This window comes from Leptosomus discolor, chromosome 7 (genome assembly GCF_034619465.1).
Source record: "Leptosomus discolor isolate bLepDis1 chromosome 7, bLepDis1.hap2, whole genome shotgun sequence".
NCBI classification, from domain to species: domain Eukaryota; kingdom Metazoa; phylum Chordata; class Aves; order Leptosomiformes; family Leptosomidae; genus Leptosomus; species Leptosomus discolor.
In genome coordinates this window covers 21285571-21302186 of record NC_141397.1, presented here as the reverse complement: position 1 = coordinate 21302186, position 16616 = coordinate 21285571, and the positions used below count along the sequence as shown (strand labels likewise).

The window sequence follows — 16616 nt, the reverse complement described above, 5'->3', positions numbered from 1 at the left end:
ATTTTCTATTGATGTTCTTAGAACTACCTAGAGTTTAGCAAATGTTACTCATGTGTGTAAAATACTGTTTATAAGTATCAGTCATATATTAACCCATTATAAATAAATTCTGAGCAGAATCTGAGTGTAAATGAAACCCTGTTTTGTTCTCTTAAATTAAGTCAGAGGATCAAAACTTAAACCAAACTGAATTTAAGTGGAAACAAAACCTACCTAAAGAGCTAAACAGATTCCAGAGTGAATAACATTAACAAGGCCACAGATGTGACAACACTCCAGTTTTGTATGCAAGTAACTGTGGCTGGGAAAGGACTGTGTGAGAGTGGTAAAGGGTGTGCATTTCCAATCTAAATGTCTTCAAAAGTGCATCACAGTCCTTCCCAAACAGACAGCTTGTTGGCCAAGACAAGAGACTTGCAGTCCAGAATGCCAGGAATGTCTGTGAAGGTTAAACTATGATTATAAGCTTGATCATGATGGAGAAACAGTGTGCTCTTTTCATCCTCAGCTAGTTAAAAAAGGGATGGTTACTCTTTCAGAGACATAAGTTAGTATAGCCATTTGTCAATTCTTGTTCTAGGTTGACACTGCAGTATTAGAGTCCAGGAATATTTTAAAGTTGCACAATGCTTTAAGTGCCTGAACTTTTGTGTTGCTAAGAGCCTGCCATTTGCCATTCGGCAAGCTCCCTTTCACCTGTAACAACACAGTCTGCTTTTCACTGCAAAAGTGCAGCTCTTCTCCTCCACACACCTAAGGCATTGTGGCCTTATTTCTTACTTGTTGCTCCCATTCAGTTGTTACTGTGCAGTTATTCTGTGGGCTTGCATCCGTAAAACCTGATGCTGTTGTTACAGCCAGTTCTCACAGGACACTCTTGCCACCAGTGTGAGAATCAGTCCTTCTCCCCGCTCCTCTTTTCTAATCCTTGGTTTGTAGTCTGTTCTAGAGGAAAACAAGATGTAGTGGATAAGGTAGTTGGTAATAAGTGGCTAATAAATATTGCCCAAAAAATATACGTGCACATGCTGGATGACTCTTGCACCTGATGAAAACAGGATTCAGTGAGCACTAATAACATGATAGGCCAGAACAAGCAGTAGGGAGTTTGAGCAGACCCTGGTGAAAACATTATAGTTATTATGGAAGAAGTACTGTGACCACAAGTTGTACAGGAGAGGTCACTTGGGTGGGAGACCATGTCACTTTGCTGGAGCCAGAAAGAAATCTCCCTTTCCTTTTCTCTCTTTCTCTCTCCCTCTGTCCCTCCCTTGTCCTCTGTCCTTTTTCTCTATTTTCTTTCTTTCTCTCTCTCTCCATGTCCCTCCCTTCCTCCCTCATTCTATCTCCTTTTTCTCTGTTCTCCAGAAATAGCTATTGCTGCTGAAGGCACTATATCCTATTAGCAGTGGACCCCATAAAAACATCTTGGTGCATAGTTTTATCTCAACATCCTTTGTGCAACATTAAGTAATGTGATTATCATTTGTCAGTTTTTTCTTCATATTCTCCCCAAAGAAAAAGCATGTACAGTGGAGTGTTTACTTTGAATAAAGGGTGTTGAGTAAACCTTGAGGGACTGGCAGAGAAGGAGGAAGGTGTGTTGCCTTCAAGCAGATATGTTGCTAGATATTTCTAAAAAGGAAGGCCCCATCAGAGAAGTGTGATGATACGTGGGTAAGGAGATGAGTAGGTTAGACATAGTCCTTTTTTCCTAGAAGAGACTTTTTCATAGCCTCAAACCAGAAAATACTCTGTTTTCCATGTAGTACTCCTTCCAGTCAGAGTAATAAAACTGCCAGCTACATCCTTCAGCCCATGGTGTTAATGCATTCTTTCACATAGCATCACGAGTGTCAAAGATGAGGACTAAACCCTGGCATTTCATCTCACATGCTGTGGAAGCCAGTGTAAGAGGAGAACTCAGGTCTGACATCCCTGTTTGAGTTGCTAAGGAGACATAGTGAAATTTCTTATTCTGGTTCTATTTTGTTCTGTGCAGTAGAGTTTATGGCTAGCTACAGTATTTTGCTATAGTTCTGTCAAAAGATAATCAAAAGGTAATTAAAACAGCCTAGTGATTGTCAGCCAGGGTTTTTCACTCTCCCGGGCAACTAGAGAAAACAGGAGGGAACATTCATTGACCCAGGAACTCTCCTTAAGCACCAGCTGCAAATCTGTGCAGTGCAAAAGGAGGCTACACCGCAGCTCTCCCTCTCTACCCATCAGCATGGGTTCCGTAACAATTACCTTGTTGTTACAGACTGTTATGTTCTGACACCTAGCTTGTTTTCATACTGACCACCGATAAAAAATGGCACAAAGACATCCTGTTGTTCAAATGCGCATCCAAAGCAGGCATTTCTAACCTTTTTATTTAACATTTTCCACCTTTCCGAAATTCATCATTTAATCCTTCAACATAATCTTGACACAAGAAAACAGTAAGAACAAGTCCATCCCTATTTGTGACAGTTATTTTTTTTTAGTGAAATACTAGTAAATACTTCAATTTTTATATACGCTTAGGATTTGTTCCAAATATATGCATAATATATTTTTAATATGTGTGTACAGTGGTAGTTTTATAAGGTGTTCTAATATTAATCTATCAAACATTTTAAAACGAGACTAGAAAAGCTTGATAAAAATTTAAAGACTATTAAAGCTTTTCATAGTTGGAAGGAGAAATCCTCTGCTAATGAGAAAAAAAGTCACTTTTTTTTTTAAATGGTGGCAATAAAGCCAGAGGGACTTGGGGGAAAAACATAGACCACCTGGACCCCGTGCAGCACGGGAGTTATGTAAGGAAAAAATCTGTTCCTGTATTACATAAAAATGGACACATGTATATATGCACACACAAAAAAGGAAAGGGGAGGAAGAAACCCTGCTGTACTTGCCATCTCTGCTGACACTCCCACAAGTTCAGGGTGTTATTAGGAGGATGAGGAGGGCTGCTGAGGTGCACAAGATTGGATGGGGGTCCAGAGGGGATCTGAGCCGGGTTTCCCCATTTGCCCAGATATCTGACTATGACCCTCAGTCAGGGCCTTTGCATCAGGTAGCTCTTCAAATAACTGCATGGATGAGACCTTTATGCCAGTGGTAGTGTGCCAAGGAGTTCATTGACACCAATGGACTTCCATTTCCATGTCCAGTTTTAACGGGAGACAGTCAAGTTCATCCAGGACTGTCTGCAACATCAGCAGCTGCTGCTGACCCCAGTGAGGGCAGCAGAGGCCTCAGAGGAGGGTGCAGCCATGTCAGGCATCTGCTGCCCCTGTGTGATTAGGCAACCAGTGGTGCCACCTCAGGAGCACGGGTGAGGCTGGGAGCCTTGGCTGAGGAAATGAGAAATGCTTTGATTTTCAGTTCATTCCCCAGGTGAAAGTTTTCAGAGGAAACCTCTGATAGTGATTAAAAGCAGCTCTTCTCCCATGGTGTATGTCTTTCTGGGACAGAAGGAGAAAAAAAACCCCATCCTGTCCTCTTGCCTAAAGGGATGGCAGGAATAAACTAGCCTTTCAGGCAGGAGGAGTTGCAGTTCACTTCAAAGTGACTTTTCTTGAGACATCAAAAAGAGATAATGCAAGATATAATGCTGCCTGCTATCGAGTGGGGTTTTTTTCACCCTCTCCACTAGGCCATGATGCCTCCTCTGTCATTTACAAACTACGCAATTTGTTGCAGCAGTACATGAAGGAACAAGAGAGAAACAAAGGAATTGCAGCGGAGGCAAGAGAACGTGCTAATGATAACCCAAGCTTTGCCATAGCTCTCTAGCCCATTCCTCAGAGGACTACCTCATGTCCTGATATGCAAGCACAGTGTCCCAGAGAAAGTAGTTGCTCTGTATCATAATTTCTAATGCCTTAAGATACACAAAACTCTCCTGACACCTTAAATTCTTTCTCTGAATAGTTTGTGTCATTTGTAGCCACATGCTGTCCTAATTTTCGTTCTACACCCTTTGCCTGCATTTAGTCACTTCCACTTCCCTTTGCTGGTGTGTAGCATGGGTGGTTGTGTTATTTGCTCTTCTCTTTTGAAGGTTTGGTAAGAGAAGGGGTAAGGATGTTTGGGAAGACAGCATCCTTCACTGCAGAGAGTAACAACTCCCATTGAGGGATCTGTGGCTCCTCATTACAGCAACAAGAAGATTAGGTCCTTCCAAGTGTCAGCATTACTTTGTTGACTTTCACTGAAGAAAGGCAATTGGATGAAGTTTGGTTTACATTCAGAAATTCTTCACACAGTAGCTTAAATTTCGGCTTATGAAAGGAACAGCAAAGCAGTACAGTCTGGGTGTTCATTACCAACATTTGCAAAATTACTTACATTAAATTAGGAAGAGATAGTCAAAACTAGGGCTGCTTTCTGTTTCAGATTCATTGTGGTGTTTGACAGGGAAAGAGCCTGTATAGCCCAGCGCTGCCAGGCATTTGGAGGAAATGCTAAGTGGCTTTCAGAATGGTGAATCCAAACTTCACAATTTTTACCGTTAGTGTCAGATTGCAGACTCTTGCATCCGTTTCCTCTCAACTCAAAAGTTAATTTAAGAGAAAAAAATAAGTCGGTAAAAGTCAATGTCAGATAACAGATCAATACTGGGAATGTAGGAACAGACTGAAAATTGAGGTTGGCCTCATAGTGCAAGCAAAATATTTGAAAATTTTTTCTTATTATTACTTACCTACTTAGAGCTGTATTCTGAACTCTGTTCCCTTTAGAAGGGAGATATGACAAGGCCTGTATAGGGAATTTCCTTCCAATGATGCTTGCCACATCTTCAGCTCAAACTATGGGAATTGCCAAGGTCAGAACTGGATCTTGGTGGGTAAGTGAAGATTGAGAGTTCTATGTAAAAGAATCTTACTGGTTTTTTAGGCCTGTGAACTGAGAAATGTCTTCTCCTTCCTCTCCTCTCCTATTCCCTTCCCTTCTTTACCACATCAACAGATTTAATAGGTGCAAAATTGTTCTTTATTTCTACTTTCCTGCTTCCTAGGAATTTGCTAGTCTGCTCTTGCCTTTGCTTTATTATCCACATCAGCTAATGACATGTTAGTGACTTGCACATGGAATATTTTAATGAGCTTTAGACGGTTGCTGAGAATTGTTATCTGTACATCCAAAAATGCATTGCAAAAGTAGACGAACATTCCCAGTTGCATTTTACAGTTCGCACAGAGAAACTGAGAGGCTGGCCACAGGCATAGATTTTTCTCCCCTGAAGAAGTGTTTTGTGCTGCTTTAGTCCTTATATACTGTAAACTTCTTCCAGAAACCAATTACCTGAACATGTTTATCAGGCTTAAATAATCCTTTTCCCAAGGAGAGGAATTATGTGCATAGTGTAAGGGTTCATATAGGTCAGAGCTTGTTTAAACATGCACATTGAAAAGTGTTCATGTTGGAAGATGATAAAATTAAAGAAGTGCACCTTGGATGTTCGGGGGAAGCAATGAGGTCTCTCCAGCATAGTTCAATATCAAAGGGAGGAACACAAATTCTGACTCCTATTTTTTCTCTCTGTTCGATATATTACAGTTTCTTTATAACATACAGACAGCACAATTTCTTTGCAGAAATGTTTCCAATAAGTTTGGAGACAACTGCATGCTAAATCATTTTGCCAGACAGCAACGTATCAAGATGAGAGTGGGCAGAGCTTTTGCGTCACTGTCAGATTGCTTTCCCAAACAGGAGTTTATTGCATTCTGGTGTTGTGTCACAGAGCGCCCTCTTTACTTGGAGAGAAGGGCTTTTATTTCTTAATCCTGACTACTTCTCTTAAGTAGAGAAAAAACGTTTATGGAGGATTTTCCCTGAACATGTGGGCCTGTGTCTGCCTGTCTTCTCAGTTGGAAAATTCATTTCACAAGACAAATAATTGAGCTGTAGGCTAACTGCGAGAGCACGCAGATGTGCTTCCTGCAGTTTGAGCATTTTTTTGTCTTTTCCCATTCTTCACTCTATCATCTGTCTCCGGTAACACAGTGATGAAAATACTTACTCCTCCTCCCCTGTGCAGAAAAGGTCTCATCTTGCTCCAAAGCCATATGTTTTGCCTTCCTTTTTTTGACATTTGACAAAAGCTCTAAGTTTGAAGTACTTCAGAGACACCCAAATAATTGCTATTAGGCAATGGATTGAAGCTCAATGAAATCACTGGGGCTGTTCGTAAGGTAAAAAAAGTTTTACATGCTCAAACACTCTGCTCAGATCCTGTATGAACGTCTTCACTATAGGCAAAGTATTGTAACACTTACAAAGGTCTTCACTATAGGCAAAATACTGTAACGCTAGAGAGCTATGTTTCATTTCAAAATGTCATAATAGGGATTTTTAGATAACAGGTCATCCTGGTTCCCTGTGGACATATATTCTCTATGTTACCCAGCATCACATGTTTTCTCCCAGCACTTGAAAACACCTGCCTGAAACTAAATAGTAATGTTCTTAACCGTATTTAATAACACATTACAGATACAAATCTGGATTTACAAATGCCAATAGATAATTGCACGTACAAATATACATTTTACTCCTGCAGTAAGAGGCATGAATAATATTGTAGACATTAGAGGTCAGGGTCTGAAAGCCTGGCTTTATCAATCTGCCTGAAACCAGAAGAGGGCAGAACATTTGAAGTGGAAGTCAGTAAGACTCTGGGAGATGTTATGATGCGAACGAGTCAGCATATTTCAGTAAAAAGGTAGGATTATTTTGCTGTAAAATTGAGTATTTGTAAATAAAACTAATCAGAACATTTTCAAAACAGGGTTTTAATATATTCTTAGGGATAATTTTCAAAGATATCAGTAATTAGTTAACTGCATCTTTCTGCGCTTTTTAGTGATTTTCTTAACTTTTTATTTTACTGCCAGACTTAGAAGGAGAAATTATTGCTGTCTTTCAAGAGAGAGAGAGATGATCTCTGATCAGAATCTCTCCACTCATGAGTTTATACAAATTGCACAGGCAGTTTTGTAGTTAATACAATGCATCAGGTTGGTCCCTCCACTATTCTAATTTGTATTAAGTTCCCTCTTTTTTTTCTCCTCTTAAATAATCTCAAAAGATCGTGTCTTTCTTGTGTAACACCTGAACCTACAAGACTGGAAGACAACAACACACAAATCTGGATATCTCTCAGTGCTGTGTCCACACATATATGTTCGAAGACATATGCTTGCCCTGGGCCTTTTTCCATTAAGTTCATTCTCTGCTTAGTTAATGGCTTTCTTTTTTCCTTCTGTGTGCAGCTTATTTGATAGGATTTAGTCAACTGTGGAAACAGATAGCGTCATTTTTGTTAATTATTCGATTTGTACAAAAGTTTTGCTTCAAGCAGTGACTGCTATTTTTCACAGGTACAATGGGAATGCATTAACCCCAAGTACAAAGCAAAGAAGAAGAATTACAAGAACTCAGGCATCGTCATCCTCAACCAGTGCAAGGTAAATACATGTTTTGCTCTTTGGCTTTTTCTTTACTAACCTCTCAGCGATATATTTTAATTGTGTTTGGAAACACAGACAACAAAGTGGAATTGCCTGGAGAACAGCAATGGAAACTGATTATTGTGGTTTAACTCCAGCCAGCAACTAAGCCCCACACAGCTGCTTGCTCACTCCCCATCACCCCCCCAATAGTGGGATGGGGGAGAGAATCAGAAAAGTAAAAGTGAGAAAGACTCATGGGTGGAGACAAAGACAGCTTAATAGTTAAAGTAAAAGCCACACACGAAAGCAAATCAAACCAAGGCATTCATTCACCACTTCCCGTGGGCAGTCAGGTGTTCGGCCATCTCCAGGACAGCAGGGCTCCATCATGCCTAACAATTACTTGGGAAGACAAACACCATCACTCCAAACGTCCCCCCTTTCCTTCTTCTTTCCCCAGCTTTACGTGCTGAGCATGATGTCTCATGGTATGGGATATCCCTTTGGTCGCCTGGGGTCAGCTGTCCCGGCTGTGTCCCCTCCCAGCTCCCTGTGCACTCCCAGCCTCCTCGCTGATGGTGCAGTGTGAGAGGCAGAAAAGGCCTTGACTCTGTGTAAGCCCTGCTCAGCAGTGACTGAAATGTCCCTGTGTTATCAGCACTGCTTCCAGCACAAATCCAAGACACAGCCCCGTACTAGCTGCTGTGAAGAAAATTAACTCTACCCCAGCCAAACCCAGCACACTGATCCACAAAAAAAGTAAAGACAAGGACTTGAATCCCAAAAGTAAGCTGACTGTCCCCAACTCTCCTTTTTCACTTTTCATGCTCTATCCCTGCTGTTGTGCAATGGAGTAGGCAGTACTAAAGTCTTACACCTACAAGCTTTCCAGTTGACCTTTTGTGTGTTTCCCTTCTAATCCTTCCATCATTTCTACAAAATTGTTCTTGTTCCTCCTAAATCGATAGCAAAATTTCCACTGACTTCACACTGAGAAGGAGCAGAGCTTGGTTCTACTTTTCATGTGATTTTTCCTTTCTGTAGTTTTAGAATTTTGATATTTTCTCTGTTTACATTTTTGTTTCTGTCTCAGACTATAGTTAATGCTTTCTTCCTTTACCTTCTTTTCTGTTGGTCCCTTCCCTTCTTCCAATTTACTTTTTTAAGGCAGTTCTCTGATGTTTTAGCAGTACTCAGCTAAGTTGAATGTCTTGCTTTCTTGTCTGCAGATCCACAAGATGCATTCTTTCTTAGATTATATCATGGGAGGCTGCCAAATACAGTTTACAGTAAGTGTCTTACTTCTATAACTTGTTTTAAAGAAAGGGAATCTCCTTAGATACTGATTCGTTACTTTCACAGAGAAATGATTCTTACATGCCATTCCTTGGTAAATTATTAAGGTCTTCTTACAAAATGTATTAATCCTGGAAAATAAAACTATGCTAATGCAGTAAAATTTTTCTTGCACATACTGATTTACTTTGATGTTTCACAGCAATGACAATCACATTGCGAAAAGACAACTTAATACAGGGGCTGAGAAGCTAAGCTGGTGTAGTCCCACCAATTCCATCTGAGCTACACCAATTCCATCTGAGTCCCACAAGCTGGAGAACTGAATTAGGCCCTGAGACAGTGCTGACTGGCCTTTGGCTTTTGAGCCTCAGTTTGTTCACAAGAATTTCAAATAAATTCCCTTGCCTGGACTGTCACAGCGGGGGATTTCATCTCACCTGCCTTTAGCTACTCAAATATCAGCTGTCCTGTTCATCAGTCCTATGGGCCATTCTTTTCTGGAATGAGTCCTCCATTAAAGCAAGTTATTTCCCTTCTAATGATGCTGTACAGAAAGTCACAGGCAGAGAGATAGGGCAGCCAGGGACCTCTCTCTGTCCGTCTGGGGTAAATGTTGATGTTTCATACCTCAGCCAATGAACTACAATGAACTACAGAGCTCTCCATAAACAGAAATACAATATTTTGCATTTCCAAATAATCATTTTTCGAAATGTTATATGGTTTTGATATTTTCTTTTTCTTTTTTCTTTTTTTTTTTTTTTTGTATTTTAAATCTGGGAAATAAAAATTTAAAAAAATAAAATAAATAATATATCAGTATTTCCCATAGCATACAAATACAGATTATGGCTCCGTTCCAGTCTGGTTTATGTGACTTCTAATTTCGTGTCAGTTACAGGGGTAAAATCTCATGTTCCAAGACCTGGAAATCTGGAGATCTTTTCTTTTCTTTTAGCACCCTGCCCTGTTTCTGCTCCCAGGTATCAAGTATCAGGCGTTGGATGCTACTGAAATGTCCCATTTCACTTTTTCCAGACAAGACTTCATTCTCCAAAAATATTTAACAAAAAAAAAAAAAAAAAAGGAATTTTTTGTACCAACAGAAAGTTCCAGCAACAGCAGCACCTGTAGACAGTAGTGGATTGTCTTCTTGTGTACGAATCAGCTTTTTGAGGTGTGAAACATGCACTTTGCCAGTACACCTCACAAACTCATTGCATAACACCCAGAACTGAGGGCCCTGATCCTGGTTTTGAAGGAAATACCTACTGTAGTGTACAAAGATCTTTATAGTTGTCTTCTTTCAAGCAAAACATCCTGTACAATTACCTCTCCGTCTTACCTGGCTGCTTCTGCTGTTATCCCCACACGCCTGCAATGCCCATTTCTTCTCCAAATCTGAAACTCACCAATCCCTAGAAACCCCTTTAATTTATCTTTCCTGACATTTCCTCCCTAAAAATACGACTGGAAGAACTCAGTTATCCAATGTGTTCAAGGTCATTAGCAGAAAGATGGTAATGTCTTTAAGTAATACTTAAAAGCCTTTTCTAATTAGGGCAGGTGCTTAAGCACATGCAAAGACTGGTTAATATGCATTTCCCACAACTCTAGCTCCATCACAGGAGCACTGTAACCATTAGAAAGTGTCTAGGGATATACATATTATTATGTTATAGCTGTGCTTTTCAAACTCCTTTTGATTCCTCCTAGATGTTTTCCAATGGAAGAGCAAGTCCTTACACAGCACGCTGAAGGGTCGTGGCGATTTGATTGCCTTTTATTTACTTGTCGCAGATTTCCTATTAGTAGGCTGTGAACCACAAGTTGAAAACTGCTGTGTTAAAATGGATAGTATTGCTTCTACTATATTTTACTATTTTAATATTTCATTTTGCTGAAATGAAACAAAACCACTGATAATAGGAAACTTAGGTAAACTCATCTGCAAGGACAGGCAGCGAGGACATAAGGGAAATGAAAGATCCATTACACTGTGAACTGCAGAGACCCCTGAATTACTGCTGACCTCAATGGCAAATCCACCAACTACAGTATTGTGTAATCTCATCACTATCAGTTTTCAACCTACATGGACTCAGGGGAAGCCGTTGTGGATGTCTCTGTGCCTATAGCTCTGTTCATGCATAACCCAGTGGTTCTACTTAAAGATCATCACAAGCTGACTCTCCGCATATTTTACTTCCTCCTGCCTCAGTTGCACCAGTCCCCAGTGATGATAGCACAGGCTGGCTGTGAGATGTGTTGCTGTTTCCAAAAACATATCAGAGATTCTCCAGTGGGCACTGAAGCAAAAGGATGCAGCCTACAGGGGAGATACTCAGTGCTCCCTTGCTTTCTGCACACATCATACAATCTCCTTTTCACATAGTCCTAATCTGGTGAATTCAGACCGCTGAAAGAGAGAAGGCCTATTCCTTCCACCTTCCCAGATTTCCATTTCCTTTTTACTGGAAAGGATCTGGAATTGTTTGAAACTGTCCTGCTGCATGTATTGTTGTTGTTGTCTCAACATTAATGACATTTCTATTGAGTTCATGCTGTGTACAGCCAGTACGATACAACTGTGATTTGAAAGGGCACTTGCTGAGGGAGGGATACTGGGATACTAAGCATAGATTTGATAACAAAAAGCTGTAGTATGATGTACCTGCTAATTTAAGGCACTGATGAAGGCTCTGGTAACATCATGCTGTGTGTTCTTGGGATACTTTGTACATCTATCATAGGAACATAGTTTGTAGTTAGAAAGAATGTCTCTGAAAAATCAAGTAAACTTTTCCTTCACTTTAAAACAATTTATTAAGAAGCTTTCATCTGTAGAGATCAATAGTGCTGATTCCAGTCTGCTCTTTTTATGCACTGCTTATTGCAAAACCCTGTATCTCTTATCAGGCAGTTTTCCCTGCTGCAGAAGAAATGTTCAGAAGTTGATAGTGCAAACGGGTCTGTAGTCAGAAGACATTTTCATCACTTTAGGAAATACAGCAGAAAGGATGTGTAACATGCATAAAAGGGACTGTAATAGAAAGATATATTGGACAGATTCTCTCTCAGGCAGGTCACAGTATTGGGCAGGCTGATTCATTGCTGACAGATCTAGCAGGAGGTCCAAGCTATGTAGGATGTTTCAGTGCAATGAAGATGACCCTTTTACAAGGCTGAGGAAAAAAAGTACTAAGAGTGTAGTTATTGCTATGTTATGTTCTTATTTAGCTGGGGAAAGATGTCTGGTACATTGGAACTGATACAGTTAAAGATACACTGATAAAAATCAAATGTACACACTGTAAGAAGGATTCCTACTTTGCTGCCCACAAGATTAGCTCAGTTGTGATATTAGCTTAACTTCCGTGATATGTTAACTTAGTTTTACAAATCCTTATCCTATGTATTTGCATAAGACCTTGGTACTGCTGGGTAATGCTAAAAGCAGAGCTCTGCATTGTTATTTTGGAATCATGGCAGGTAACAGCAGTCATCTTTCTTAGAAGTCGTCCCCTTGGGAGTCAAACAGAGACTTGGATCAAAGTGAAGCACACTGCATCCAAGTTCAAATATTCATAAAGGCTTCATTATAGGAAATTAGGATATTTTTTGCTTATCAGCAGATCTCTAGTATAAGGACCGTTTCCAAAAAGGAAGCTTGTTCTGGAGAGGGTTTTTTTCTTTCCCAAACACCAGCCACAGACTTTTTTCCAAGCTCATGAAACCCACCGCTTATTCCTGCACTGTGCTCTTGTTTTCAGTTAAAAAGCATTTAGCCATCACTAACAGCCCAGTAGGAAGACTTGTCCAGTTCTGTTTGATGTGTCATTTGAGTCTTGTTAATGTCTATTTTGAGATTACTGGTAAAAACACCTACTTTTAACAATTTTACGGGAATGCCCTTTGTTTCTTTGTCATACAGTGACAGTTTTGCTCTTTTTATAATCAGAACAAAAAGCAAGACTAAATTAATACCAGAGAAAATGTGTCTTTTTAAGAAAATATGTACACCTTGGCTAAGATTTTTTTAAAAATAAGTGTCCCAAAACTAAGCTAATCCATACAAGTATCTATGGATAGGTTTCAGAAACTACCAGTGTTCATTTCTTCCTCAGTTACATACATGCATGCAAGTGAGAATACGAGAGGTTTCCCGCTGATTTATTTAAGTTAAATCAAGCTATCATTTTCAGAAAAAGATCTATGTAGAAAACAGACTCACTGCTTCAGTGCATGAACAGTGAGCATGGAAGCAGAGGTGAAAGATTACTGTATTCGCAGGCCAAATCAAGCTCTTACCTCCCAACTGAAATGCGGTGAGGTGCCGGGGGTTCATAGACGTTCAAGGCGACAAAAGAATTTCCAAGCTAACTAAAGCCCAGTGAAAAATATTTTTTTTCAGCTAAGAGTTAGAGGTGGAAAATCAGAAACAGTGGGAAAAAGCCACGTTGGGTTGACCCAGTATTCTTCCCTTTTAGTCTTTAGCCACAGAAAATAATTTTCAGGAAGACTATGTAATTTTTTGAAGGGAGAATGAAAATGTAATATTGCATTTTCATTTTATAGCTGAATGAAATAGTCTTCCCTGTGCCAAGCAGAAGCTCCAGCTGGGGAAGCTGCACATTCGCAGAGGCAAGCTGGGGCTTCAAATTCTTTCACAGCCTTCAGTAAGGCCCTTACCTGTCAACTGCACTGCAAAACTGAAAACTGAACTCTGTGCATTTGTCTGTTGAGTATCGAGGTATAACGGAGTTTTTGGAGGAAGAGGTCATTGGAAAAAATTATAAGGAAGTCTGTAAATGGTTTTGTTCCCTCTATGAGACCCTTTGAGTTTCTTGTTGCTCCTTTTAGTAGCTCCTAGAAAGCAGCATCACAAATTCAGAAAAGGGCTTTCTGGTCCATGACAGTCATATCACAGGAAGATGCATGCCAGAGTATATCTTCAGTGAGAAGTATAAAGAGCATTTTAAAAGGGAGTAATGAATTTTAAGAGGATTCATTAATGTCTGCTTTTGCGTTGAATGCTTCCCACAATCTTCTCTAAGACTTTTCAACACAAAAATCTGTGCAAGAGTCAAGCTTTATTTTTATCCTGCAGCTCACCTTTAAGCTTGGTATCATCTATGAAGTGGGGAGGGTTAATTATTTAATGCTTAGATGTTTTGAAGATAAAAAATACCAGGCAGGCAGTATCTACAGCCACAGTAAGGTTTAAAATAGCTAAGAAATGTCCCTAACTGGAGCATTAATCTGCAGTTTTAGTATGACTTTTAACTCTTGGGACATTTTTGTTGCAAAGCTTTTATATCCTGAACATCACCTGAGCTGGAATAATTTAATTAAGTATGAGAACCTAGAGACAGTTAATTTGATTCATTTCTATTAGAACATAATTTTCCACATTGAATAATAATGCAATCCATTTTTTTCCTAACCATTTTAGTTTTATTATCTCTTATTTTATAAGCTGTCATTTACTTTTAGAAATATTTATCAATACTACCTTGATTCGACTTTGATTAATTACACTGTAAAATGACCTTTGCTTTAAGGCTGCAGTCTCTAGAGAGAACAATTTCTGGTAAATATAAATGGTTGCTGTGTGTATACTTACGCCCAGAAGAGCTCCACAACACATAGACTTTTCTTCTTTTCCAGGTAGCTATAGATTTCACTGCATCAAATGGTGATCCTAGGAACAGCTGCTCACTGCACTACATCCACCCCTATCAACCCAATGAGTACTTGAAAGCACTGGTAGCTGTTGGGGAGATTTGCCAAGACTATGACAGGTAAATAACCACATTTGATAACAGAGTTGTCTTTAGAAAGTGTTTTCACAGTGTGAAATCAATGACTGCCTGCTGCCGGCTGCAGTAGCTCCTTGTTTAGTCACTTAAGAGGAATGACTGCATGTCGGAAAGATTAGCCTACCTTAACACGCTTTTGAGAGTGACAGTGGTTTTAGATCAGCTTCCTGGTAATGAAAGGCCTGGTCCTTGGCTCTTTGGCTGACATGCATGTTAAGTTTCAGGTTTGTATTCACATGCCAAATTTGCACATTTGAGTGGATTTTTCCTGTGTTAAATTTGAGGCCTGTCTTGCAGATGCCGATAGCATCTTTTCCGATACGCTTGGGAGTCCAGTTCTGTCCCATCCTACAGAAAAGTCTTCCCAAGATGTTGTGTTTGAAACTGAATTTGTAGTTGCCTAAACTGCTTAGTGGCCATGTCTATTCTTAGAAGTAAATGTGTGGTCTTTTTTCAGTGTTCTCCTGACCTGTTGAATATTATATTTTCCTCTAAAATAAATATTAAAAGACAGTGATAATGTGTGCATACAACATGCCTTTAAATAAATAAACAAATGCAAGTAATGGGGCCAAATATGCTTTGATTACATTATGTAAGTCTGTTGCTTTCAAATAGGCTGCCTGCTTCTATCAAATTAATTGCCCATTATTAAGCTAATTACCAAGTGCATTTCCTTTCAATGTTCTTTCTTTTTTGGTGAGGCATAGTAGCTTACACAATTATTCTTTCTAATCTTTGCACACATAATATACATCCACCCACCACTTTGCCATATGTAAATACCAGATCTCAAAAAAACCTATCATATTTCCAGTCAAATTTGAATTATACTTTCTGTATAAATTGTGGAGTGACTTAATACTGTGTTTTGCATGTTACATGTCACATATACCTATTAACCTGCTCAGGGGCACTTCCATTTGCATGATAATGAAATGTCTTTTTAAAGAAGAATGAGGAAAACACTGCCATGATGTAATTTCTGTAAGAATTTGATGGTCAAACTTAGTCAATGAGTCTGAGAAAATTAGTATTTTATTGTAAGTGAGATGATAATTCCTTGGTGATTATCCAGTAATTTAACAATTGCTAGCAATAATTCAGAGGATTAATATACTTCGAAACAGGGAAAGGAGTAAAAAGGGCTGGTTTATGCACACAGGTTTTTTTTTTTAATTTTATCACTGAAGGTGTATTTTTTAAGAAAATGAAATAGTTAAGTGGCACAGTCCCCTCTGTATGGAGATACTAATCCCAAATCAGGATTCTTCTCTCAATATAGCATATTCCAATCAGTACAAAAAGTAACGGCCAGTCATTTTTCAAATGAAATCATCAGCATCACTCACTTCTATTGTGCTGCAGAAAATGCCTATTGATGCTAATCAGCAACTATGACGAAGATTGTATGAGTTATGGACTAGGGCAGAACAAAAGCCAGAATTTCTTCTCCCAGGGAAATGTCACCTTTCTGGCATGTGTTTGACCTGTACATGCTCTCAAGTTCTGGCACTATAAATATATTCCCATGGGCAAATTGATTCAACATGGTCAGTGCTTTCTGATCAAAATGTCAAGGGAGGACCTTTTCTTTATACTTGCACATGTTGAATCCAGCAAACTGGAAAGGAAAACTTATAATTTCTCTAAAGAAAAGCAATTAGAAGAAGCAAACCTTCAGACAAAATAACCTGAGGGTTTTATATAGGAGTTCTTTTTGTGTTTAGTTGCAGCCATGAGACATGAGCATATATGACCTATAAAGCAAATCTTCTGTATCTACAATTTAAAAAAAAATGTTCAGATTCAGTAAAGATCGGAAATGCGGCACAGATCCATAAGTACTACAGTAAGCCCAGTTGTGCTTCAAATACTGGAGCAGGATTTGTGTTTGCATGTTAACATCAGCCAGAAGAGAAAAGAGGGGAACCTATTAAACCTAGGGGCTGTTAGGGCCAGAGTCTCATCATTTGCATAGGGGCATGCCTTTAGTAAGATTAAAATATGAGACCACAAAGATGGCAGTGCTCTTACTTGAAGT

The 16616-nt window shown here is 39.3% G+C and overlaps 1 protein-coding gene across 1 annotated transcript in view; it reads left to right on the top strand.

Moving 5' to 3' along the window:
• The window catches only part of CPNE4 (copine 4), a 188421-nt gene that overhangs the window by 133892 nt on the left and 37913 nt on the right, over window positions 1-16616 (top strand). The window contains exons 8-10 of the mRNA XM_086468413.1: window positions 7380-7466; window positions 8681-8740; window positions 14421-14554. Coding sequence (XP_086324539.1) covers window positions 7380-7466; window positions 8681-8740; window positions 14421-14554 — 281 coding nt within the window. The remainder of the gene's footprint in view (window positions 1-7379; window positions 7467-8680; window positions 8741-14420; window positions 14555-16616) is intronic.